This window comes from Oryzias latipes, chromosome 21, assembly GCF_053564925.1.
Source record: "Oryzias latipes strain Hd-rR chromosome 21, Olatipes_Hd-rR_3.1".
Lineage (NCBI taxonomy): Eukaryota > Metazoa > Chordata > Actinopteri > Beloniformes > Adrianichthyidae > Oryzias > Oryzias latipes.
Window position 1 is genome coordinate 24,146,435 of NC_136257.1, and position 27,193 is coordinate 24,173,627.

General features: G+C 38.2%; 4 protein-coding genes across 11 annotated transcripts in view; 2 read left to right on the top strand and 2 right to left on the bottom strand.

The window, feature by feature from the left end:
* Nucleotides 1-260: 260 nt before the first annotated feature.
* On the bottom strand, nt 261-16,518 carry abcb11a (ATP-binding cassette, sub-family B (MDR/TAP), member 11a). 2 transcript variants are annotated; one of them, XM_078939298.1, is made up of 28 exons: nt 16,379-16,518; nt 12,753-12,820; nt 12,628-12,640; nt 12,492-12,540; nt 12,142-12,383; nt 11,974-12,058; nt 11,758-11,891; nt 11,508-11,679; nt 11,299-11,423; nt 11,056-11,230; nt 10,090-10,203; nt 9,888-9,998; nt 9,701-9,826; nt 9,413-9,616; nt 9,167-9,337; nt 8,908-9,097; nt 7,711-7,792; nt 7,520-7,628; nt 7,271-7,435; nt 7,074-7,178; nt 5,327-5,488; nt 5,035-5,238; nt 4,713-4,954; nt 4,489-4,639; nt 2,789-2,986; nt 2,498-2,704; nt 1,834-1,980; nt 261-1,719 (listed from the first exon to the last, which is right to left on the bottom strand). In XM_078939298.1, exons 2-28 carry the CDS (start codon nt 12,787-12,789, stop codon nt 1,519-1,521), a joined length of 3,921 nt encoding a protein of 1,306 aa, XP_078795424.1. In that variant the 5' UTR covers nt 12,790-12,820; nt 16,379-16,518; the 3' UTR covers nt 261-1,518. The 2 variants fall into 2 exon arrangements, with proteins under 2 accessions (XP_078795424.1, XP_078795423.1); XM_078939297.1 differs by lacking the exon at nt 16,379-16,518 and adding an exon at nt 12,993-13,064.
* Nucleotides 14,764-21,594, top strand: dhrs9 (dehydrogenase/reductase (SDR family) member 9). Its single transcript, XM_004081741.5, has 5 exons — nt 14,764-15,000; nt 18,101-18,417; nt 18,667-18,925; nt 19,003-19,166; nt 20,281-21,594. Exons 2-5 carry the CDS (start codon nt 18,105-18,107, stop codon nt 20,502-20,504), a joined length of 960 nt encoding a protein of 319 aa, XP_004081789.1. The 5' UTR covers nt 14,764-15,000; nt 18,101-18,104; the 3' UTR covers nt 20,505-21,594.
* rdh1 (retinol dehydrogenase 1) lies at nt 20,869-26,972 on the top strand. Its single transcript, XM_011489765.3, has 6 exons — nt 20,869-21,006; nt 22,172-22,207; nt 22,812-23,142; nt 24,861-25,119; nt 25,605-25,768; nt 25,837-26,972. The coding sequence occupies exons 1-6, from the start codon at nt 21,004-21,006 to the stop codon at nt 26,073-26,075; spliced, it is 1,032 nt and encodes a 343-aa protein (XP_011488067.2). The 5' UTR covers nt 20,869-21,003; the 3' UTR covers nt 26,076-26,972.
* The window catches only part of lrp2a (low density lipoprotein receptor-related protein 2a), a 56,051-nt gene continuing 55,007 nt past the window's right edge, over nt 26,150-27,193 (bottom strand). For all 7 annotated transcript variants that reach the window (XR_013652625.1, XM_020713109.2, XM_011489764.4 and 4 more), the window contains one exon: nt 26,150-27,179. Coding sequence is in view for 6 of the 7 variants with exons in the window: in XM_020713109.2 (XP_020568768.1) it covers nt 27,009-27,179 (171 nt within the window). In the remaining variant the exon portion in view is untranslated. The remainder of the gene's footprint in view (nt 27,180-27,193) is intronic.

Consider the following 27,193-nt stretch of genomic DNA (forward strand, 5'->3'; position numbering starts at 1 on the left):
AACTTGGGAGCAGAATCCATTTCCACCGTTTCTCACTCGTCTTCGGTTGCTCAGCACTGAATTCACCTGAGGCCTGGTGCTGAATTATGCAATGTCTGTTGATGCACAGGCTCTCTGCCAAATCAAGTTTGAAGAAATATGGCTCCTATTTATTTACAACATTTCAAAGTATCACTTAAACTTATTTGTCTCTTTACCATGATGTCCCCACTCATTTCTGCCTTGGATCACACGTTTTATCACTAACCTGTGATGCTGTATAAATACGTAATTGGATTTGTTTATTTTGGACCCTAAAATATAATCAAGTTAAAGATAGCTAACATGAATACAAACACAGCATTGAAAGACAAAAATGTAAAAGTTTTTAATACATTTTAGTTACTTACAAAAGTCTAAAAATGCATGCAACAGTATTTATATATATTTTTTATCATGTTAAATAATTAAAAACAAATTATTGCAAAAATATACAAAGGATTTGCATGATTAACAATAGAAAACACAAATATTTATATTTATCTATATACATTTGTTGGTAGAATCCTTACAACAGTTATGTCATTTGCGTTTTCTACGTTTTTTTTTACTTTCTTCTAGTTATTACATAATTTATTTTACTTATCTTAAATGTTTTTTCTCTCCAAATATTATCTCCTCTCAAGCTAAACTGTGTAATAAACACAAAGTTCAACTTTAATTTGAAAGCCCCCTATCAGTGAGGATTGTGGATTTTATATTTAGTCATGTTTTCATATTTATTTGTCAGGTTTTCAGGGTTCTTTCTGTCTTCATTTATGTTGATGATCCTCTTCTGTTTTTCAGGTCATTCTTGTCAGAAAACCGGCTTTGCTTTTCATTTCTTCCTTGTGATTCATTTTGTTCATGTTTAAGTTTATTAAAGTGTTTTGTTTTTTTATGTTACTGCCATTCAGCCTGATCTCCTGGATTCTGGGTTCTACACCACCCATTCCTGACGATACCTCCCAGTAGGTTTTAAATCACAAAGGGTAATATTTTTTTCAATTATGTTTTAGATTTTTTTAATAATTTCTAAATATTAATCCACTGAATAAAATCATTTAACAATTTTGTTACAAATGGCAGGAACAGTGGCAATATTCTTGATATTTTTATTTTCTTACCCATTTAAGAAAGTCAAGGTTTGATTTCTCATGTAAAAGCAGAGAAATGTTGATTTCTGTGGTGTTTTTTTTCCACGTAAAGTTTTTTATTTTACTCGTATGGTGGTTTAAACTTTAAATATAATTCAAATACATGATTTTTGAAGGATGGACAACATCAAACTCTTGCTTACATAAGCTGGTATTTTAATTTATAAACCTGGTATCTGTTCTGTGAAGGGAACACTGCCCTTTTGCAGATGTGTTAAGATATTTAATGTAGCATGAAAATACATGAGGCTGCAGCCAGGTATTTGTCTCCCTCATTTCCTCATAGTTTTCTTTCTTGTGCGCTGAACTTTGTTTGCTTGTTTAGCTGTTACTTTGTAGACGTTCAGCTGATTGGAGCTCCCGTTGTGACTAGTTTATAGTAGGCACCTCTCTTGGCCATAAGTTCATCATGAGTGCCTTGCTCTATGACGACTCCATGAGACATCACAGCTATGATGTCAGCATTCTGGATGGTTGACAGTCGATGAGCAATGACGATGCAGGTGCGTCCTTTTCTGGCCTCATCCAAAGCAGATTGGACGATCTGAAGGAAAACAAAGCACTTGCTGTCCAATCCAATCGAGACCCACACGATGCAGAGATGATGGAAAATGTTTGATTTCTGAGGCTGATTTGTTTTAAAATGGACACAACATACCTGCTCGCTTTCTGTGTCAAGGGCAGAAGTTGCTTCGTCTAAAAGCAAAATCTTGGGGTTCCTGATAATAGCTCTGGCAATAGCAATGCGTTGTTTCTGTCCTCTGGAGAGCTGAGAGCCCTGAGCTCCAACCTGAGTGTCATATTTCTGCAAATTTGTTGAAAAATCAAAAAAAGGTAAGTCTCACTTTTGGAATTGCTTTTCTTAAAATGACCAATTTTATTTTATATTTAAAAAATATTTCATTAGTATCATTTAACAACTATATTTATATGAGCAAACGTATTTCTCAGTAATTCACCTTAAATACAACAAAGAAGCTGACTGAAAAATGTAAAGAATATTCATTAAAAGCCGTGTTTTTCTCAACCCAGCAGAAGTTTTTATATTACTTTCAATGACTTAAATGGCAAATTAAGTTTTCTCTAAAAGTTTTTTTGACTACTTCCTGCATCTCCCATCTATTTTTCATTTTAATCTTTTACCAAGATAATAAAACTCCAATGTTCTAAAATTATTATTTACCCAACCAAGTTTTTTGAGTCATAATAGTTTGACATAAAATGTACCTCTTGTAAATCATAAGCTATTTTCTTGTTAATTGTACTGGTTGATTAAAAAAAAGTGACCTGATTTCTCAGCAGGATTGAATCAATAGACTCACATCTGGCAGAGTCATCACAAAGTCGTGAAGATTAGCCGTCTTTGCCGCCTCTACAATCTCTTCCATGTTAATTCTGTGACTGTTGTCTCCATACTGGATGTTCTCGGCAATGCTGCAGTCAAACAAAACTGGCTCCTGTGACACGATGCCGATCTGAGACCTCAAGAAGGGCACGCTGACAGAATAGGATGGGCGGCCATCAATCAACTGAAAATAAAACATAGTCATTTGGCAATACTTATCTATATGTGGTAAAATTGTGAAAATTAGATGTACTGATTCAAGACGCACCACTTTGCCCTCATCAGGATCGTAGAACCGCTCCAATAACTGAACACCAGTGCTTTTCCCACAACCGCTGCTTCCAACCAGTGCCAATGTTTGGCCCGGCTTCACTGAAACCACCAGGCCTTTCAGCACTTGGGTGTCTGGTCGAGTTGGATATGTAAACTTACAGTTTAGGAACTCTACTTCTCCTTTGAAGTTTTCCTACAAAAGGGAAAATATGAACCTTTATGGGTCATTTGAACACATTTAAATGGCATTTACAGTGGAGAAAACAATTATTTGATCCCTTACTGGTATTGAAGGTTTGCCCACTTAAAAAGAAACTGATAGGCTTTCATGATAGGTTCATTTAAACAGGGAGAGACAGAAAAATCAAGAAGAAAATCAAGAAATTGAATTCAAAGAATTCATAAAAAAAATGATTTGTATTTCATTGAGAGAAGTAAGTATTTGAACCCTCTTTCCGGAATGACCTAGTACTTTGTGGCAAAACCCTTGTTTGCAGCACAGAGGTCAGGTGTTTCTTGTAGTTAATGAGCAGGTATCTGTACAAACTCTTCTTTGCATCCCACCTTTAGATCATTCAGATTTGGTGGATGTAGATGGGAACTCTGAGCTTCAGCTATGCTTCTTCAGCTATTTCTTGGTTGTCTTGGATGTATATTTTGGGTCATTGCCCTTTTGGAAGACCCATCCACCACCCATTTTAAGCCTCCTGGCATGAGGGAAGAAGGTTTTTATTCAGGATTTGACAATCGATGGCTCTGTGGCCCTGTGCAGAAAAACAAACCCAAAGCATGATGTTTCCACTTCCATGCTTTGACAGTGGGGATGGTGTTCTTGGGGTCAAAGGCAGCATTTCTCTTCCTCCAAACGTGACGGTTGAGTTGATACCAAAGAGATCCATTTTAGTCTCATCTGACCAGAGCTCCTTCTCCCAATCCCTCTCTAAATCATGAAGGCCTTCAGTGACAAACCACAGGCGGGTCTCTCCATATGCCTTCCAAAGCAGGACTTTGTGAGTACTGATATTAAACTATTGCTGTGTCAAGTATTACCAATGGTTTTTTAAGTGACTGTGGTGCTTTAAAATCCTCAACTAACTACATAACTAGTTGTTTTAGGCCCATTTCTCAGTATTCTCATAATCATTGAAAAAAAACACCAAACACCAGGTGAGCTCTTGTTTGGAGCCATAGACCTATGTATGTGGATTGATGATCATGTTGTAATTCTTGTATTTTGGCACCAACAGTTTTCACCTTAACCCCCCCCCCAGCTTCTGGCTGATGGTTTTGTTGTCCATTCTGGTCTCATGCAGGTTCGCAATCTTCTCTCTTAAATCCACTGGAAGCTCCTTGGGCTTTCCCATGTTGGAACATTTGGAGTCTGACTGATTGATTCTGTGGACTGGTGTCTTTTCTCCAGGTGATTACTTTAAACAGGTGTCTTTTCTCCTGGGGAGAGGTTGATTAGGCGAGTCTAATGGTCTGTGTGAACCAGAACTCTTCATGGTTACAAGGGGATTAAATACTTGTTCCCCTCAATAAAATGCAAATAAAGTCTTGCCAATTCTTTGTGATTTTCCATCTCTCACTGTTTAAATGAACCTACCGTTAGACTATAAGTTCCTTTTTAATTGGGAAAACCTAGAAGCAGCAAGGGATCAAATACTTTCTTCCTCCACTGTAAAATTCACTCACCCATTTCTCTCCATCTGTGTGGCTGATCTTTGGAACTCTGTCCAACAGTTTGAAAAACTGAGCGGCTGCAGTTTTGGCTTTTGCGTAATCAGGAGTGAAGGAGGAGGCTCTTCCCAGGGCCGTCCCACTGATCACCACAGCCGAAATCACCCTAAAGAGACGGTAAACAGTCTAAATGTCTGACAAAGAACCATTCGAAAATGTGCCACAAAAGCATTACCAACCTAAAAACCAGCATGTACTGTAGCCCCTCAGCTCTGACCAGGTAGCCCCCAAACCTAAATGAAGCAGCGTATGCCATGAAGATGACACACTGAGTTAAGCCGAAACAGAGCCCATAGATGTTGGCCCTCTTCTTGGCAGATTTATATGGGAGCTCTAGTTTCTCCTCGAATGATTCCACAAAGGAGCGCTCTTTGGTCAACCCTGCAACAGTCCGAATGTTGCCAAGAGCCTCACTGGAGACCTGTGAAGGAAAGACCAATCGCAGCTGTCTCATGTGAGCCAACATGGAGAATGTACTGATTTCACGAAGGTGATGCTCACCCGACCAGCAGCCTCCATGGCTTTTTTATCTTCTTTTGCAAAACCTGTCAACATTTTGGCTTGGAATACACCTGACAGGCCAATGAGTGGGAGGAAGCCCAGGATTACCAATGTTAGTTTCCAGCTGAAGTAAAATGCGATGATGAAGGAGGCTCCAATGCTGGTCAGTGAGTTGATGATCATGCCAATCTGAGAACCGGTTGCCTGCAGAAACATTTACAGTTACATGCCAAACAAAACCGTGTTTACTCACAATTTCATAAGTATGTTTGAGCTTTTATGTGCAGCTCACCCCCTGGACCATGGATGCATCTGTGGCCAGTCTGGTGGTCAGAGCTCCAGGACTGTTTTCAGGGTCGTCAAACCATCCGATTTCCTGTTTTAGCATGGCCTGGAAGCCCACTTTTCTTAGACGGCGGGTCAGCAGCTCTCCAGACTTAGCAAAAGAAAATCCCTGAACGATACGCAACTGAGTCAACCAACATGAAAAAAAAGTTGACATAAAGATCTCACATAAAATAATTTTTATGAAAAAGTTTTTTTTTAAGTATGTTAGGTTTTTAAGTTTGTTTTTACTTACCCTTTTTAACTCTTAAAAATTTAGTTAGCCACAATAAGAAGTAATTAATTGGAATCTGAGCCTAAAGGACCTTTTTTGAAATACAATTCAAGACTCTGTTTCTCAAAGAAAAATGAAAAATAAATACAAGCAACTTCTAATAATCCTCCTTTTTTAATTGTAAAAATTCAGACATTTCCTCCTTTTTTTGTATTTAAGTTTTCTTTGTCTGTATGGCAAATGAAATTCTTTTAATAGGAAGAAAAAAAACTTTAATCTACAATAAGAACTACAATTTTAAAGTTTCACAGTGTTTCGTTTAATATTTAGGAAAATAAGAGTGGAAAATGTTCAAAAATGAAGGGCACACATTATATTTAGAGAACACTCTACCACATAGAATTATTTTCTAAGAAACCTGGTTGTGATTTTTACTTCGTATGTTGCTATTTTTAGCAGATACACCATAAAAATGACATTACTACGAAGTTCCATGTTTTTCTTCAAGTTAACTTGACGCTTTTTAAGCTACATGGATTTACCATACCAGTTTAAATCAGTGCTGTCCAGAATTCCAGCATCAATGCTAAATCATTAACATTTTATTGAAGGTTTTGTTTTTGGAAAAAATTTTGTAGTTTTAAAATGTTTATAGTGTTGGTTGTGCTTTATTTTTTAAATAATTCATTTCCTGTCAACTCCTTTTTAAGTTGATGAAAATAACATAATAACAAACTGAACAAAAAATAATTTGACTTAATAGTGTTTAAATTCATATTAGTTAGGGTCTGATTGTGCTGGATTTTACTGGTGCATCTAACAAAGAAAAACACTCAACCAGCTTTTTATTCCAAAAAATGTCATTTTGAAAATTAGACGTTTAAAGTGTTTAATAATAATAATAATAATAATGGATTGGATTTTTCTGCGCTTTTCCAGACACTCAAAGCGCTTACATTGTGTCCATTATTCAGTCACTCCTCATTCATACTTGGTGATGGTAAGCTACTAATGTAGCCACAGCTGCCCTGGGGCAGACTGACAGAGGCGTGGCTGCCATTTCGCGCCTACGGCCCCTCTGACCATCACCGGGATCATTCATACACATTCACACACCAGTGGAGCCACACTGGAGGCAAGGAGGGTGAACTGTCTTGCCCAAGGACACAACGACATTTGGCTGGTGGGAGTGGGGATCGAACCGCCAACCGTTCGATCATTTAATTGTTTAATAGGTTAAATGATTCTTCGATATACAATGAGTGGGAAATTTGAGTTATGTTAAAGGTTGTTACAGTTTTCAGTGGAACTCAATATTTTTTTACAGAATTATCCAAACGGTTTTTAAATTTTTGGGGGGAAAAAGTTTTCACTTGTTTTCATTCCTGTACAAACTATCTATCTTGTGATGTATAGGTGACTTGGCAGGTAATAATTAATGCATTATGCGAATGTAAATTAAAATGTCAAGGAAAAATACCTGAATAAACTGGGAAAAGAAGCTGATCACAGCCACAACACAGAACAAAAGGCAAATCCCATTTATCTGCCTCCTCTGCTCATCCAGGTCGGGGATGGAAAAAGTCTGTAAAACACAACACAGAAACCAGTCCAAACAAACCAGTTTGACTTGTACCGGTGAGCATACTGTAGATTCATCACTGTATGGCCGCTCACCCCAAGAATCTGGCTGAACAGGACGGCATAGATTGGGTTGACTGAGCCATTGATGGCAGCTCCCAGTGAGCCCAGCAGCATGTACGGCCATTCAGGCTGGTTGTACTTCAGGATTCGTGCAACTGAAGCAGATTCCTTATGCTCATCTGCGTCCTTTTCAAGACTCTGCCAACAAATCCAGCATGTGTTAGATAAAATAGAGGGGGATTGAGTTAGCACGCTGCATTGCATGAACAGCATCCGCTTTACATTTTCTGCTGGAGTGTCCACGTCTGAAGCGATCTTGAGGCTGCCTGACACAAAGTCAGGGACAAAATCACTTGACAGTTTGCTCTGAGATCGCAGCCGCACCGAGCTCCTGCAGAGGTTTGAGTAAAAGTAGAATATTTTTTATTTCCAGTTCCATAATCAGCTATGTGTGCATGATCTGTATTCATTACCTCACACTGGATCTGCAGCTGGAGCGTTTAAAATCCCCCAGTTTAAAACCAATTTCCTCTTCAGATTCTTCACTAATCTCATCTAGAAGTAAAAAGAACTAATGTTTTCATTTTTTGTTTTACTTTCCAAACAAACTCATGACCGTTTAAGGAAGGCATACCTCCTTTTATTATTTTGGCATTAGCTTTGAGGATGACACACATGCTTGTTGCTGACCTCAGACTTAAAGGAATTTCAGGGGTTTTACAGAAGCTTGCGGAAGTAGTATGGTGACATGCGGAAGTTCAATGAAACTTTAAGACCAAAGGAAATCTAACTTGAGTCCCCAGTAAACTTAAATTACAGTGATTTCAGTTTCACTTTCAAAATGGCCAACAAGGAACAACAATAAACCAAATAGTAACCTGTCCCCTGCAGCCTGTGAAGCTTGTAAACGACAATCATGTCTTTTAACTGTTTCACTGTTTAAAAATGTTTCCAATATTGCGAGATTCTTGAGATTGTTGTTTGTTTGTTTTTTGGCACTGTTTATGTCAGAAGACTAAATCATTATAAATTACAGTTTCCTATTAATTTGTCATTATATAAGGATTGTGGATTAGTTGGTTTGATAGCATTACTGTGGTCTAGAAGCCTTTTCCCCCCCCTAATAGGTTATCATGTTAGGGTCTAGTATTTTCTTTTTAAATAGTATTCGCTAATTACAAGGAACACCATCTCTAAGCTGCGCGTGAAATTTTCCATTCTCAGCAGCACAAACAGCCGGCTTGAGGAAAATTTTACCTGGAGACTGAAATTTTCCCTGGGCTTCTGGCTACAACACGAGACTGAAGCATGCGCCTGTTCAAGCATGTGCTCCATGCTTGACATTCTACACGATTTGACGCCATGTGGGAAGTGTTGCAAAAGTTTCAAATGCTCTGCATTGTAATTGTGACCAACATTTGTTGGTTTCCATCCTTTAGGTCTCTGTGTTTTATTAGAACATATCATTTTGTTCACTTTTTCCCCAGGTTTGGACTGATTAGTTTTTCTTTTGGTCGCCTGAAATCAGTGCACACAAATTTCTGTCATTGTGATTAAAAGTTGCTGTTTTTCCCACAACATATTACCTTTTTTTGAACTAATCAGTCAACGGCATTAAAACAAACTCAATGGGATAGTAAAACTTGTGTGATTTGCCTCTTGTGGCTCACCCTGAGCTGTGTTAGAAGATCCTTGGTTCTGTAGGGTGACGAGGGTGAAGTAGACACCCTTCCTTTCCAGCAGCTCCCTGTGAGTTCCTTTCTCCACCGCCCGTCCATGCTCAAACCCAACAATCACGTCTGCACTTCGAATTGTGGAAAGTCGATGTGCCACAGAGATTGTTGTCCTTTCTGTGTGTACCTGCAAAATTAGAAACATGTTTTTTCCCCATTTGTGTTTAATACATGCAGCTTTCAGACAGTCACTCACTTTATTCAAGGCTTCCTGCACAGTGGCTTCGCTCTCATTGTCTAGGGCAGATGTGGCCATGTCGAGCAGAAGGATCCTTGGCTTTCGAACAAGAGCCCGAGCGATGGCGATCCTCTGTTTCTGTCCTCCACTCATCTGGCCTCCACCCTCACCCACCAGAGTGTCAAATTTCTGCAGAGAAAATGTTCAAAATGACTGTATCTGAACCCTGTTGCTGTGGTTTTGCTGCATTTTCTGTTAGCATACTTGGGGTAAATCCATAATAAAATGATAAGCATTAGCTTCTCTCGTTGCCTGGATGATGTCTTCCATTGTAACTCCAGGTCGGCCATATCGGATGTTCTCAGCGATGGTTGTAGCAAACAGTACTGGCTCCTGCTCCACAATGCCAATGAGAGAGCGGAGCCACTGAATGTTTAGAGAGCGGAGATCATGGCCATCCAAAGTCACCTGAGGATGTGGTGTTTGTTCAGAGAAGTTACAATAAAGCTTTGAAAAGTACAATTTTGCTTGTATGTGACCTCAGTTTATTACCATTCCTTCCTTCGGATCATAAAATCTCTGGATCAGCTGGACAGCTGAGGTCTTTCCAGATCCACTTGGCCCAACAAAAGCAGTTGTTTCTCCAGCTTTGATGTGTAGGTTTAGATCATCCAAAATCTGTAAACAGGTCACTTTAAATAATAAAAACAAAACAAAGACATTGTAAAAGGATCCTTACCTTTATGTCTGGTCGAGATGGATAGTAGAAAGTGACGTTGTGGAACTCAATATCACCCTTGATTTTGTCGAGTTTGTAGCCGTCCTCTGACAAACAGTCAATCTCTGGTTCCTGTAAACGAAGCAACAGACATTTATTTATTAGTTTAAGACACATTTTGTTCTAACCATGTCTAGATGTGATTATCTTTCAAGCTCCTCACCCTATCAATGGTTTCAAAGACGGTCTTTGCTGCTGCGCGTCCAGAGGCGAAAGCCTCTAAACACGGAGCGGCCTGACCCAGGTTTGTAGCAGCTATGAGTACGCCAAAGAAAACCTGGAAGTGGAAACAGAAACCCCAACATACAGATGTTTTAATCAACCTCACCAAAAAAGAAACCAAACACAAAAACACATTTTTTATGACTTTCTCACCAAGAACAAAGCAATCAGCTAAATTGACATTCTTACTGAGGTATATTTGCGAACGTGAAGAGAAAATTGCAGAAAAAAATGTTTCATGTAATCGATTGATGGTTTAGCTAAGCGCAAAAACAACAGCTGACCTTTGAAATGTATTGTTTGGCAAAATAAATGTTCATCAATTGCTTAGAACAGGGGGCTGCTTCCTTGAGGCTCCGCAGCCACATGCGACTCTTTTATTCTTCCATTGTAACTCTGATTTGAAGAGAAATGCTTACACTTTGAATAAATCATACGTTTTCTCATCAGAGCACCTTTCTTTCACATAACTCAGTCACAGTTTAGTGTCTTACACAGAGGATGTAAAATTTGGAACAGTCTTCCTTCCTCTTTCAAAGAACTTTCACAAACTCAGTTTAAAAAAGCTCTCTTCTTAAAAATTACCCCAGGAATCAAACCCTGGATGGTAGCCCTTCACCTTAGCAACCGAAGTGTGGGGGTTGCCACATGTGAACCCCCTTGTGGGTTATTGGCAACCATCTATCCTCATAATCTATCACATCCGCATTTTTGTACATTCTGTTTTTATTTAATTTTTTTTTTAATTGTTTAATCTAAATGGCAAAGTAGGATTTTATGGCTTTGTTTGAGTTTTGGTCCATATGAAACCTACCCAAATCGGCTCTTTTAGCATTAAAGGTTGCAGATCCCTGGCTTATAAGTACATGTTTAGACTAACTATGGAGAAAGCTTTAATTTCACTAACCTGAATGAGATTACCAGGAGACAGCTCTTTGCTGTCAATGACCAGCTTGGATCCATACCAGAAGGCTAAAGCATAACAGAGGAAGATGATGCACCACAGGTACCCTTGAAAAACTCCAATGATCGAGCCCTTCTTCACTCCCCAGTTCTGAGCCTCTACCAGGTTTCTGTCGTACCTGTTGCACAGTTCACATTTAAGGTAATTTCTGATGAAGCCATGATTGTGCGTTATGTTATGGGATACCTCTCAGCTTCCTTTTCTTCCCCACCAAACGCTGCAACAGTTCTGATGGATGACAGCACCTCGTCCGCCACAGCGCCCGCCTTTGCGTAGGCCTTCAGCTCTCTTCCTGTCAACCTGGCCACAGCCTGTGCAGAGAAATAATAATTTACAAAAACAAGTGTCATGTACAACAATGTAGTTCTAAACATAAAAAAATCTTGTCTTCTTACCATGGCCATGAGTCCAGCTCCCATTCCTATCAGGGGGCTGACTGCTACGACCACCAATGTTAGCTTCCACCCTCCGATAAATCCCACCATGAAGCCAAAAATAAAGGTGGAGATCCTCTCAATGAAAATAGAAACCTGATCGGCGATGGCGTTGCTAATCTTGTTAATATCACTTCGATGGAACAGAGAGCAAACATTCAGACAAAACCTATGACAGTTGATCTGAAGAAGGTTGAGAACTCCAACGTACTCAGAAATCCTGGTGTTGAGTTCACCCACAGAGTTGCAGTCGAACCACCCAATCTCCATCTGCATCACTCTTCTGAAGTACGTTTTTCTGATTCTCTGAGTTTGTCTTGCAGCTGCTGACACCCAGAACATGATCTAAATGATGATACAGGAGGATATTTATACACGACTGAGGCAACTCGTCGTTACTTAGTGCAGTGCAAACTAAAACACTCACCTGGAAGTAACTAACAAGCAGAACTCCTGACCCTATGCCGATATAGTAATATGCAAACTGGGTCATCTGGCCCTCAATGTTCACTCTAAAAAACAAAAGGATGGGTTAACAAAAACAGCTGCCTCTTGCTGCAAAATCCATCCCCACAACAGCACAGTCAGGACTCACCCACAGGTCACCGTTTGGTTGTCAGTTGTTTCATAAATGGAACCGTTTATCCAATAGATGGTGTCGTTTAAGCATTCCTTGTTTGGGTCTTTAAGCTCCTGCACCTCGAGCTCATAAGCCACAAATGTGTCTGTCATCATGCCGTAGACCAGCAGCATGAGTGGTGTGGCGGCGCCGTGGATGAGGGCACAAAAGCCGCCGACCACCATCATCACTGTGTCCCTCCCGGTGGCGAATCGATACTTGGAGAGATAATTTAATACAATTAGTGGTAAATCACTAATCACTAATTACATCAACTATGATATAAAAGTGTGGTGTGTTAGCCACAAATATATATTTTAAAGTACCAGTTGAAAGTATCCAACACTCAGTGCATTTTCCTTTTTCTTTTTATTTCTGAAAAACAAAATGTATTCATATATTTGCAGAAAAATCTTCAAACCTTTACTGTGCTTAACATTAAATCAATGAAAAGAAACTCACTTGTTTTCACCGTCTGATAAAAAAAAAGAAAGAGTATTGTTCATTTATTCTAGCTTTGTAAACACGAGTTAACTTTATGAAAAGTGTGTGTTTTTTAGGTTTACAACATAAAGCCGCTCACACACCTTCCTTATTTGCCTTTCGAATGTCAGATTTCTTCATTTTTCCTCTTTGACTCAGGCAGCTGTCTCACCTAGCAAGAAAAGTGAAGAAAAAAAATAACACCATGTCAACTAGACATTAATGGTTCCTTCAAACTAATTTAGTTTTGTAAAATAACAGGAAACAGCTAAAAATTACCATTTAAAATTCAGTTAAACTAAAATAATACAGAATACATGATGAAGAATGTAAGTGTACAGTACCTGGCTTTCTCCAAGAATCCACTGGCAAAGCTAAAAGTCAACACATGGTCTTATATTGTATTATCAGGGTGAACTATGACTTTTTTGTCCCATTATCTACACCTCAATTAGCCTGATAAGGGTTGTGTCAGCCCTGGTTCATCCCAGACAGCATATTTTTGTGCAAATAAACTAAAGTTATTTGCACAACAAACAATCAACGTTTGCTTAAAAACTGTTTTTTTTGTCTAGGAGTTTGACATCTGTAAATAAAAAAATAAAAAAAGTCGAAGTTACAGAAAAAAGTACATTCAATGGGATAACAGAATTTAGTTCTTATCAATAGTGGTTGTAAAATGAGTGCAGTGACTGCAAGGTCATTGATTGGGGTCTTGAGGTAACTACGTTTTTATGCAGAACAACTAAATATTTTTGCTTTATTGTTAAAAATAAAATGTATGCATCCTAGTAATTAAAAGCTGGTGGTTCATATGAAATACATATTCAAAAACATCCCCGTCAAATTCACCACAGAGAAGGATGTATTAACCCTTATAGTCTCCTGGGAGACCATCCACATTACAATGTACAAGGATTTTAGGAAACATTTTACATATTTGTCATACTTTGGACAGATTTAGGCCATATATAGGCTATAAATCTCTTATAATGACAAAAACTTTCTTATGGTTCCAGATTGATTGCTTTAGTTAAAAATGAAGCATCTGAAGATTTTTTAACAAATAAGTAATTTTATTATAAATGGTACGATAACAGCCGCAGATTGAGAGGTTTATTGAAATTCTAAATAGCAAAAAAAATGTTTTCTTAAAAACAGACATTAGAGTGTTGTAATCAACTACCGGTAGTTCTTGAGAGGTTAATGACCGTGAGTGCAAATTAGTTTATAGTTTGTTCACCAAGTATTATTCACAGAGCTGATCATTGATTGGGAGAAGGATTAATGATGTAACAGCTTCTTGAACAGTAAGATCTTGGTGTTCTCCTGCATTTAAATGTCTGACATGTGACAGTTCAATGTTTAGATCAGGTTAAAACAAGTTACAATGTGGGACATTTTCATTATTTTACACACTAGAAGAAGTCATCAGGTGGACAAGGGGAAAAGAATTGTTAAAAATGATCAATAAGATTGGTCAAATAAATAACTGGGGATTTGGAAAGCCCAGAAGCTATTAGGAGGAAATAGAACAATTTAAAGATATAAGATCTTCAAAAAATGTTGTTAAATTACACTGTGCTGGTAATCTGCTGACTTTAATGCATGAAAAGGTATATTATTTTAATGTTTCAGGAATAGGACTTCAAGATTATGGGGTGGTGTGGGGGGTGGGGTGCATTGGTGCAATACCATCCATTCATTGTGTGAATAATCTTTAACGTTTGTCTTAAAAAACCAGCCCACGCACTATGTCAACACAACAGCTTTCATATCACCATGCAGGTTGCACTTTCACCTACTGCCTTTCCCCTCAATCACTGCTTTGAGACAGCTGCATTAGAATCATTATAATCTCTTTTTCTTTTATTTGGTAGCTGTTTTGTGAGCTCCTGCTCCCATTGATTCTACTCTAGATGAAACTTACAATGAGTTACATGTGTTCCTCTTCTTATTTAGATGGAACAATTAAAACAATGAAATAATTTGTGTGTGTTTAAAAACAATAAATTAAGTAGAAAAAAATAAACTTGGTCTTTTTAAAGTTTACTCAACTCCCCTTTTCTATTTGCTTAAACAGAACATAAATGCCACAAACCGGTGCTATGAAGTTGACATAGTGTCCAGCAGGGGGCGCTTGTGACTTATCAGTTGGGGCAAACCATAAACAGTCAATGGGGCAAACACAAAGGAAAATTCTGCAGCCGTCCCCGGAAGTTACGGTCGACAGACTGAAATAGGAAGGTTGAACTAAACTGTCTCAAATCCAGACCATCTACTGTATTTGAACTGTGGGTTGAGCCCTGTCACCTCACGGAGACGGTTTATGCACTGACTACGAAAATACGCGTAAGTGCCTGACTTTCTTTCACTAGTACTCGTACTTTTGTCTTGAAATCAATGTCATATTTCTTCTTTTAGAAAATGAAATCTGCGTATTGGTGAATAAAATCTCAAACTTCAAAGTAGGTTGTAGTTAGAGATTTTGTCGCCAAGGAGGAAAAATCTTGCTTTAGCAGGGTTGCATCGTTTGCTAAACACAACAGTTAGTTAGCTAAATTTAAATCAAACTAAAGTGAAAATAAACTAAAGAACTAACGTGTCAGCTTTATTTAATCTTACTACACGGCAACATTATTATTTTTATTTTTATGATTTTTGACATTCTTACGTATATTTGTACTTTCATGAGAATATGTAAACTATTTAGCGAGTGTCATTATGCTAATTAGATTCATTTCTGCGCTCGTGAAAATTGTACTATTGCTAGCTAAACTGCTAGTTTTAGAGACCCACCCCATGTATAAATAATGTGGCGCAGATGGAGTTTAAATGTTCCAGGGGAGGGAAGAATATACTTTATAGGAAGAGTGTGTGATTCAGTGTGTTTCATTCATACTACTGTGCGGCTGCATGCATCATCAGTGAGTCACGACACGCTGCCTGGACGAGCTGCTCTTGTTTACCTAAACATGCTGCGACCAGTCGCTCTTCAGCCTGAAAGCATTGCAGCCACGGGACAGTTTTTTTCCACACTCCTCTCATTGGGAGACAAACTCAATGCAATGAATGATTACACAACGTTACAGTTGCAATAACTCTTTGAAGAAAATAAAAGAAAAAAATAAATCTGTTTTTTTTTCTTAATTAAAATCTCGATTTTGGCATAATATACCTTTTATTTTGCCCGGTGCTACCTTTTATAATAGCTATTTGGACTTTTATACTTTTTCAAGCATTTTTTGCAATTTTCTACTTATTTATAAAAAATAAATAAATAAATAAATCATTTAAGTATTTTATGAGGCATATTTGATAGCTGCTTTGTTGCTGAAAAGCATGCTTTATTTGCTGTTGCAGTTTCTTTAGTCAATTTAGTTTGTGGCATTTGACAAAAAAAAATAATTCATTATCATTTTCAGTCTTTTGCATAGGCTTTAAAGGTTTTTTTTATCAAAAATAAAGCATCTTAAAAATTGTATTTTGATACTTGCTAAGCTGTACATATGAATTTGTAATGTGAACCCTGTTGTTTTCTTTGTAAAAGTTCGGCAAATATGGCACTTAATTTGAACAAAACCTTTAAAATGACAAGATTTTTTTATTTTTTAATAGCTTCAACCTTAGACTCTTTTGGTTGTGCCGCTTGCTGTTTCATAATAAAAAAAACTATGTGAGGTATCTTTGGGTGAGTCATTACTTTAGGAATTATTCCAACGTTTCTTACCTTTTAAAAGAAACTCCAGCTTGAAAAAAATGAAAAAAGGTTAGGTATCTAGTTTTCTTTTGACTCTTCTTGAATAGTACGTCCACATTCTTGTGCCCTATATGTAGCACCTTACTCCATGCATCTAAAGCCAGTTCAGTAACATTACTTTGCTGTGTGGCATGCACCTTTTCATGTGAGACAATCAAAGGAAGGAGTATCAAAGTAGAAAACATTGTGAACCATTTTTTTCCCCAGTCTTAAAAAAAAAAAAGAGAGAGAGAGAAAACACAACCCCCTTGGTGAAAACTGCATGTATTTCTGTCAGATGTCTGGATCTGTCCTGCAGTGAAACTGTTTTAATTTGATCTTACAACTAATTTGAACACTTTTAAAATATTTGCGTCCCAGGCTCTGAAGACAGTAAGGAAATGTCTGCTGTGCAAGACTCTGCTTGGACAATGGAAAAAGCTGGACCCCCTAAATTAGTCCAGATCAGAAAGTGCTGGACCTTTTATTTTAATACAATGACTAATTTCTTTAAAAAAAAGACACAGAGAGATCGAAAGTTAACTCCTGTTTCTAAGCAGTTTCCATGTAGAGGGAATGAAAACAAATCCAGATGCATAAGATGAAAGTTGTCACTCAACCACCCAACAGAGGATGCAAAGAAGGCCATGAGTGATCTAAGATTTGAGATTTGTTTAAGCAAATCCTATAATTGAAGAAATGTCAACATGAAAATGGAGGATTGCCAATGAAGTCATGAAAAATGTACAGGAAAATCCATCTTCCCACTTTCTCATGGTAGTTTTCACCTTTAGGGAAAAGGCCATAAATACTCCAGAGTTTAGTGTTCTTATTGTTATAGGAAACCTGAAACTGCACTTCAGTGCGATTAGTTATCCTGTAAGAATGAATGACTTTGAAAATGACAGATAGGGGTAAAGTTATGTTCTGTAAAAAAGCCTTGGAGAACTTATTTTGTGCATGTTCATCTGAAAGATTGTTTTTATTAAACTAAGATCTTAATGTTCTAAAATTTAAAGTTGCCGCTTCTGTGACTTGGCTGAAAAACGATAGGACTCATTTTTATTTTTGTGACGACATCTGCTCCTTGTTGCCAAATAAAAATACTTTTAAAAGCCACACAGAGTTAACTGTGTTCCCATATTATAGGGTTAGTAATTGATGCTTTAAAGACCAGCAGAGAATTCAGTTTCTGTTACAGACTGAAAGAAAGATAGAGTTGATGAGTAAATTGTGTCTTAACAATACAAATCGTTGACAAAAACGTCTTAAAACATTCCCTAAATTTTTTTTAAGGTTTAACAATTTTTTATTGATTATACTTTATATATTCATATACTTTTAAAATGGTAAAATTGAATCTTTTCTTGTCACTCCACTACTAAGAATGAAAGTTTTGGGTATTTGCAACATTATTAGACATTCGTTTATAATTAAATTTCAATTATTCTATTTATTTTTACGCTTTATTGAAAATGCAGGGAGATCTGGTTTGAAAACCATCACTGGTATCACTGATAAGCTAAATTTTTATTTATGAAATGACATTTCTTCATGCTAAATAAATCATTTCTTGCTTAGAACTTCTTCAGCAACTATAAAAAAAGAGTAAACCTTTGATATTTATGGAGATCTGAGCTCATCCTGAAGTTCATTCCCAAAAGGTAAAGTTAGTTTGTATTAATTAAAACCTTTTTGGAATGTTTTTCTCAGGAAAATGTTCCTTTACATCCTTGCACTGGTGGCTGTTTGGTTCATCTACCGATGGTTCAAAGAAACCAAGCGAGTTCCCAACCAGGGGGACAAATATGTCTACATCACAGGCTGCGACTCTGGCTTCGGTAACAAACTGGCGCGTCATCTGGACCAGCTGGGCTTCCGCGTGATTGCAGGCTGCTACACCGAGACGGGTGAAGTTCAGTTGAAGAAGCTCTGCTCTGAACGACTCAACACCGTGTCCCTGGATGTCACCAAATCTGAAAGTGTTGCCAAGGCAGCAGCTTTCATCAAGACTCTAGTTGAGGAGAAGGGTTAGTAGCATGTCGCTCTTCACTCGGTCACCTCAAAAATAATATATTGCCATAGTTGTGAACGGATGCAAAAAGTACCAAGTAATGGTGAGGTTGGCAGACTTTGTCACATGTGGCAGAGCCAGTCCTGTAAGTACTTCCTGAGTAACGCCTGAGGGAGGGGGTTCCATCGATGAGTGCTTGTGTTTTTGTTCTTGCTGCTCTCAGTCTCACAGGTTTGTTTTTCTCAATATCCTTGCGCTGTTTCAGGCCTGTGGGCGGTTGTGAACAACGCTGGAGTCGGTGTTCCATCCGGTCCCAATGACTGGCTCACTATTGAGGATTTCAAGTCTATGCTGGCGGTCAATCTGAATGGTGTGATTGACATAACACTGAGCGTCCTCCCCCTCATCAAGAAGGCTAGGGGCAGAGTGGTAAACGTTGCCAGCGTGTTCGGGCGTATAAGTCCGTTTGGTGGACCTTATTGTGTGTCCAAGTATGGAGTGGAGGCCTTCAATGACTGTCTGCGGTGAGAGATCTGAGTCTTTACTTTCAGTTTTTAATGAAAAAACCTCATTATTTTTAATCGATATGTTCTGTTTTCAGCTTAAACATGGCTCCATTTGGAGTCAAAGTCCTGTGCATCGAGCCGGGCTTCTTCAAGACCAGCGTGACCGACACAGCCTTAGTGAAGAACAGTTTGAAGAAGCTCTGGGACAAATTACCTCAGGATGTGCAGGAGGAATATGGACATGCTTTCTTAGAGAAAAGTGAGTCGTTCCCCCGCCTCCCTAATCACTTAAATGTCATTGGTTTGTTTTTCCTTCTAAAACCCCAGCAAGAAAAATTAATGTTTGGTGAAAAAAAATCTGTTTCCTTGCTTTAGTTTTTGTTTACATTCTAAGGAAACTCAACTTCTATGAGAGAGAAAAAAGAAAACTATGGATTTTGGGCAAAACTGAATTTCCAATTGGATTCATTCATTGGAATCCATTTAGCAGTAGACACCTTCTTCCAGATTATTTGTTGCAAGTGAGGAAACGGTGGCTTTATCTAATCTAAGATTTGAGCCATTAACAGGATTATGATAACCTGTGAAGTATGTTTTTGGACTGCGAGAAGGAACTGGAATGCCCGGAGAAACCCCACAGGGAAAACAGGCAAATTCCACACAGAAAGGTCCAACCAAACTAGTTTAAGAACGGAAATTTAACAAATAAATCTACATTTAATAGTCGTAATGCATCAAAACTGTAACTTTTGAGTCAGTCGAGTTATTAGTTTGGCAGTAAAAGTCATCAATGAAGATATTAGGAGATTTTTGCTCAAACCAAATATCCAAATCATCAAAGAACCGAAGCAGAGCATTAAAGAAGGAAGGCTCTGCTCTGATAGATTGATAAAGTCTAACGAGTTATCAATAACTGATAAATACAGATCTACAAATTGATATAGTTCACATAAAATTTCCCATTTTGCAACGGCAAAAGAAGATCAAACTGAAACAAAAATTCGTTTAAGCGATATAGCTGGTGGTTTTTCATGGTAGCTTTTAATAAATAGGAAGCACTGAAAAATCCTCAGCATTGTGCCTCTATTGTTCCTGCATGTTGTGCATGCAAGAACTTCCTGTTGGACATGCATGTCCGTCCCGCCAGTCAAACTAGTGTTGCCACTATTTGAGATTTTTAAGATATTTTGCCTAATGCAACTGAAAAGAAATAATTATATTTTTACCTGTTATTGAAAAACTGTACTTTTTTTGAATGTTTTTTAACTCAAAATTTTAATTCTTAATGAGTCATTAGAATGAATTTCCTCATTATTTGATATCCTGTGAAAGTACCTTGTATTAAAAAATATATTCTTCAAATGTCTTTTCAGCTCTTGAGGGGGTGGACGAAAGGTTCAGTCAGCTTACAGACGGTGACCTGATGAAGGTTGTTGGATGTATGGAGCACGCCGTCGCTGCTGTTCACCCCCGCTACCGCTACTCCCCAGGATGGGACGCCAAGTTCTTCTGGTTGCCCATGTCGTACCTGCCGACCTTCATCACAGACGCATTTTTCCTGAAGCACTCCCCTAAACCCAAGAAATCCGTTCTGTAATCTTTATTAGCAACAGCAATGTTTCTCTAGCAAGTGGCTGACAGTGGAAAGACCACTCTTTCCTTTATTCATGCTCTAAAAGATGGACAGCATTGAAGTGATATCAGTGGAAAACATGCATCACATTTGACTGGTTGAACTGTTAGTCCATTCTGTGAACATTTTAATCTTTTATTCTGGAAGTTCTGTGGATTCAAGTTGACTATTCATTATTTTTAGCAGCGTTTGTAACTATAGCTCAGAGAAGCGCTGAATGTTGATCGGTGGTGAAAGGCCAATGCAGTTGTCACAATCAGGAGTCATGTAATCTTGTTTATCCTATTGCTCAATGTCATGCTGGCGAACCATTAACTCCTGCTGAATGGACCTTATGGACTCTGAGTCTGGAGCAGCATTACTCCCCCTGGAGCTGCAAGCTTTTGTTTGTGGAAGAGCTTTGGGAATTTATTCAGTTTGAGCAGGAAATGAGGAGGCGGCTCCACCGAAACGAGCAGTGAACATGGTATGTTGGGAGATGCATCTTTCTTCTAATTGGATGTAAAATAGGAGGCAAGTGTCACTGACGGCAAAGGGTTAAAATGAGGTTTTTGTTTTGGCCATTGTAATTTAATCCAAACTATTGCCCTCTTGTGGTTGATGGTTTGTCTTTTTTTAACCTGTCTGATATCTCGCACTTCAGAGTTAAGTCAGGGGAAACCGAACAAAAAAAAAAAACTTTGATTCCATATCAAATTCCAAGTATTTGAACTCTAAGAGAGAGAAATGTGCTGCATTTTCTACACTTTTGTATTCCACTCAGGTCAAATGTCAAGGTGCCTTAAAACAAAGCAGTGGTTTACGCTTTTGCAGATTTTTTAGTATGAAAAGAATGGATAAATTTACTTATGAATTGAAATTTTGTATAGAACTTTGTCCTGTGGGGTTTGTATTTCTGATGTGTTTAAACTGAAGCGGGTGTGCGTGCGATAAATGAGCTGGACTGTGCAGACATAAATCAGTGAATAATGAAATAAATGAGTAAAGTTGAAAATAAATGCTGTTTGCCTCCAAAATACTATAAATTAAAAATGATGGCAAAATAAACCAAAAATGAGTCTGCTTTTACTTTTTATTTGTGCAGTAGTTTAGCTCAGGTGGTAAAGCAGGTCGCCCAACAACTGAACGGATGGCGGATCGATCCCTGCTCTCCTCAGCCAGCAGCAGCCCCCCCGAGCGCGGCCAGCCCGTAGCCCACCCCCCCCCTCAGGGGATGAGCCAAAATGCAAAGAAGAATTTCTCCATTGTGGGATAAATAAAGTAAAAATTATTATTATTAATCAGTGTGAAATGATAAGAAAAGCCAAAATAATTCAGTTTGCAGTTTAATTTCCAATAAAGTTGATGCACAAGAGTAATCTTTATGAAAGTTCTCATATTTTGACTAATTATGGACCTTTTTCTTTGTTATTTAGAAATGCTTACGTTGTCGTTGAACTGCAGACAGAATCAATATGTGGATTCTAAATCCTCGTGACGGATGTGGTAACATTGCCGTTCGTGGTTTTAATAGAGGTCTGCTGAGTTGCTTCGTTCCGATTAGTTTGGGTTTTGATTGTTTTTTGTGCTTTTTGAAATGCAAACAGAAAATGTGTGACCCTCAGAAAGTTATCACAGGTTTCTTCTCTCAGGTGTCAACCGAAGGGGAATCTGGATGTTTAGTAGAGGTAAGCAGGTTCTCCTTTAGCTCTAATCTGTACAAAAAGGTAAAAAATATGAATTTAATTATATTTAGCATCAGGCAAAAACAGTCTTTGTTACACTTACTTTTTTCTCTTTTTACAGTTAAAATTGTCAAAAATGTGTGTGGTAATACAGATAGTTGTGTATGCCTATCATATATATATATAGATATATAGATATATAGCTACAAAGATGATTCTTTCTGTGGTGCTGCGCAAATCATTATTCCTCCACCCACACGCCTGCCAGTAGTTGTAGTTTCATGTGAAATGCTGAGCTGAATTTTTGACAAATTCTGTTGAAGTCCTTCATCTATACTTGTTTGTCCTTGGGGATCCTGATGACATTGTCGTATCACAGTGTTTTTAATTTTTCGTAACAGATATTTGTTTGTTGTTGTTATCCTCTTAGACTCCTCCCACTCCTATCTTAATCAAAGTACAAAGAAAAATAATAGTTTTCTTTCTTTTGTCAATGAATACATACAAATGTAAAGTGCTTTCATTTTTCCAAATGAAGTTTTCAGTCAGTGATGGTTTCCTGTGTAGAGGTGCTTAAACTGTGGCTGTTCTGCACTTTGGGCCTCAGGTAATCCTGTCACATCCAACCTTAAGCCTAATTTTCCTTCTGATCGCCGTGGCTGCAATCCGCCGATACATTCGAGATTCCTACAAGGTCGATGGCTTCAGGGACAAGCATGTGTTCATCACCGGCTGTGACAGCGGCTTTGGGAATCTCCTGGCCAAACAGCTGGATGGAAAAGGCTTCCAAGTCATTGCCGCATGCCTCACGGAGAAAGGTGCAGCAGACCTGACGGCGGCAACTTCCCCCAGACTGAAGACCCTCCTGCTGAACGTCACAGACAGCGAAAGCATCAGGAAGGCAGTGGAGTTTGTCAGCACAGAGGTCAGGGGGAGAGGTGAGGCGGGCAGCTGGTAGAGGTTGTGCACTGATGGAGTTAAGAAAAAGTTTCTGACATTCTGGATAATTTAAAAAAAAAATACATTTACATGCATACGATTGTGTTGATCTGTCTAATAGAACAAAAATTCACTTTTAAGGGAAATTATTGATGTCCAGTGACAATAAACAGTTGAGGAGTTTTGTTTACATTGACGATTACTTAAAAATTACACCTCCTGCACTTATTTTTTTGCATCAGCAAAGCGGTTGTGAATTAATTTACAAGGCAAGGCAAGGCAAGTTTATTTGTATAGCACAATTCGTACACAAAGTAATTCAAGGTGCTTCACAAAACAGAAAAGTGCATTAAAATCACAATACATCATAGAAATAATCAACATAAAATTTACTTTAAAAAAAAAAAAAAAAAAAAAAAAAGATTTAAAAAGAAAGGAAGGAAAGAAAGGTGCAGATAGGACCTTTCAGTCATATACACGGCTAAACAGAAATGTTTTAAGTCTAGATTTGAACATGAACACAGAAGAGGCCTGTCTTACGCCTTCAGGGAGGCTGTTTCAGATTTTAGCTGCAGAATATTGAAACGCTGATTCCCCTTGTTTAGTTCTGACTCTGGGAATCAACAGGAGGCCGGCCCCTGAGGTCCTCAAAGTACGAGATGGTTCATATGGCACTAACATGTCAGAGATGTACTTTGGTGCTCGGCCATGGAGAGACTTGTACACAAGCAGAGCTGCTTTGAAGTCTATTCTTTGAGGTACAGGGAGCCAGTGCAGAGACCTGAGCACAGGACTAATGTGATCATACTTCCTGGTTTTGGTCAGGACTCGAGCAGCAGCATTCTGGATGTACTGAAGCTGTTTTACAGCTCGTTTGGAGAGGCCGGTGAGCAGGCCGTTACAGTAGTCTAACCTACTGGAGACAAATGCATGAATAAGTATCTCCAGGTCTGGCTTTGACACTATGTTTTAGATTTTGGCAATGTTTTTCAGGTGGTAAAATGCCGTTGATGTTACTGACTTGATATGGCTGTTAAAGTTCAGGTCAGAGTCCATGATTACCCCTAGATTTCTGACTTGATTTGAGGATTTACAGAGATACATTTTTTCCAGCATGTTCATCTGTTGCAAAGTTAGTATTTTACTTAACTGAGTAATACCCTGCGTTTTATTCAGGTCTGATCAAAGCTCAATGTTTTACAGAAGAAAAAATACAATCCAAATACAATAACTGTAATAGTTGCTCCAAAAAAGGCTGGTTTATAGCTTTTTACCTGCACTTATTAAAAAAACACAAGTGGATGTTTTCTCTTAAGTCTGCAGGATGATATTTCTTATATTTTTCTAACATTTGATGAAAAATATCAGTCAATTTTTTTACAGCAATAAAAACAGTTTTGTATTATCCTGCATTGTTAAACTTGGTTAACTGTTACATCTCAAAACAACCAAGTCAGTTTTATTTAACAAAAACTAAAATTATATTGTTGATTTTTTTCTTTTTTTTTTTGTCTTTTCTCTGAATCTTTCTTACATTTTCTTTTTTAACTTTATATTACAAACTAAGTTGTATCAAGCCAGCTGACATGAACCACCACTGAAGCCTTAAAATGGACACCAATAGCATCCCAGCTTAAAAAGGAACCTGCATAATCAAAGGAAATCTGAATAAATAAAAGCTGTGACTCTCCAACCTTATCTTGCTTTCCCACCGCAGGTCTTTGGGGGCTGGTGAACAACGCTGGGAGGTCGATACCCATCGGCCCAACAGACTGGATGGAGATGGAGGACTTCACCAAGGTTTTGGATGTCAACCTGATAGGACTCATTGATGTGACCCTGCAGTTCATTCCACTTCTGAAGAAGGCCAGAGGCAGAGTGGTAAACGTGGCCAGTATACTCGGAAGATTGAACCTTGTTGGGGGAGGATACTGTCCATCCAAATGGGGAGTAGAGGCCTTTTCTGACAGCCTCAGGTAAAAGCTCCACACACATTTGTTCCTAGAATTCAAAGAAAATCTGCTGGAAAACGCAAAAAGCCAAAGAGATTTTAAAATAAAGTCCCCCAAATTTGCATTTTCACTCCTATTAAGATATTTTTCCACTTCCTTATGTCCAACCTGCTGGAGCTAATCCCATCTCCTTCAGGGTGTGTGGGTTTGGGTATATCTTGGACAGGGCACCATTCTTTCACAGGGCCTCTCAATAAAATATTTTCTGGCATTTTGCACATTCCCACATAGGATTAAATCCACGGTGTGGAACTCAAACATATTTTTTATGTTGGTTTGTTTCTTAAAAAAAGGAGGGGAGCTAAGGCAGAAAGATTCAAGATTAGATATTATTAGGTATTTGGTATTATTTGCTAAATTTGATGTTTATGTAGATTCTTTTTCAATTCTTCTGAAGTTGAAATCGAAAAAACCTCTAATACGGCAATTTATCGTCTCTTTTCCTTCAGGAAAGACATGAGTCATTTTGGTGTCAAAGTGAGCATCATCGAGCCGGGTTTCTTCAAGACAGCTGTGACCAGCGTTGATCTAATCAATGCTGACATGAGGAGACTGTGGACCCGCCTACCTCAACATGTTAAAAACGCATATGGAAACACATATTTGAAAGACTGTAGGTACAGTTGATTTACAGCATAATTGTATGAAGCAGCTCCTAATATGTGTTTTTTCTTTTCTCAGATACGAAAGTGCAGGACTTCTCCATGAGGATGTTGTGCAGCGCAGACCTCTCAAAGGTGACCAGGTGCATGGAGCACGCCTTGACCGCGCGGTTCCCACGCACACGTTACGGAGCGGGATGGGATGCTAAGCTTTTCTGGATCCCACTGTCATACCTGCCTTCATTTGTGGCAGACTTTGTGGTGAAAACGCTCCTGCCATGCCCAGAAGAAGCAAAAAACAACAGAAAAGCTTCTTAGTTTATCAGTCGAAGTTGCTCGTGTTTCATGAAACAAATTGGGTGCAATTCCAAGGACAGAAAAAGTGTCAAAACTGCATTATAAAATAGGAAATTTATTCGTTTGTGTCTCAGCAGCAGAAAATTTCTCTCGTTATCCCACATTTTTATCTTCATGATACAAAAAAAAAACTGTGAAGAAAACAGAAACTTCTCAATTTCAACGTTAACATTTGCATCCTCAAGTCATATGAAACCCTTCAAGACAACACAGCAGTGTACAAACTCTTTTGGCCACTCCGTTAAAAACAATCAGGTTGATTTGAGTTCACCCCACTGTGATTAAGTACAATAAGTTATTCTTTGCACACAAATTCAAGCTCACTTTTTCTTTTAAAATCCTAATCTGCAATTGAAACCTAACTGACACGAATGAGTTGTTGCCCAATTTTTCTTTGTGCTTTTAATTCATCAGCCCTGAAAATTGAAAACAAGCAAGACGTAAATACATCTTCAGTTTTGTTTGGTAAAAATAATCCAACATTCATTATTTCTCTGATAACATCTGATCATATAAGTACTGTACATTCGGAATGTAACCCACATTTTCATAGTTGTTATGCTTCGCTTATATTGATCTATCTGCTACCAATTTTTGAGATATTTCGGACATAATCTCACTGTTCAAATTTACAAATATACAACATATTAACAGTTCTATCAGCAGCTTCAGTGCAAAGACATACATATTGTACATCAAAATAAAGAAAAACACGAACACAAGAATTGGCAGAAGAAATGTCAGAAGGCATCTTCTCGAAAGACTTTTGTTTTTGTTCTGTAGAGATGAATCTTTGACCCTAAAACGATTTGAGTTTTGTACACAGGCTGCATAAAAAAATAAATTCTGTGCAAAGTGTGTTTTTTTTCTTTGAGTCCCGTCTCGAGACGGGGGTTATACGTCACTGTCTTCCTTAATGAGGTTTGCTGTGTCTTTGAAACTGTCCTCGGTGGGCGTGAAGGTCCCAGGACGATCTTTCTTCTGAGGTTTGGCAGGTGGCGTGAAAGGAGAGGGCTCCGGGTTGGAGGAGTCCTCTTTGTTTTCAACAGGCTTCTCATCTTTCATCTACCAAACAAAAG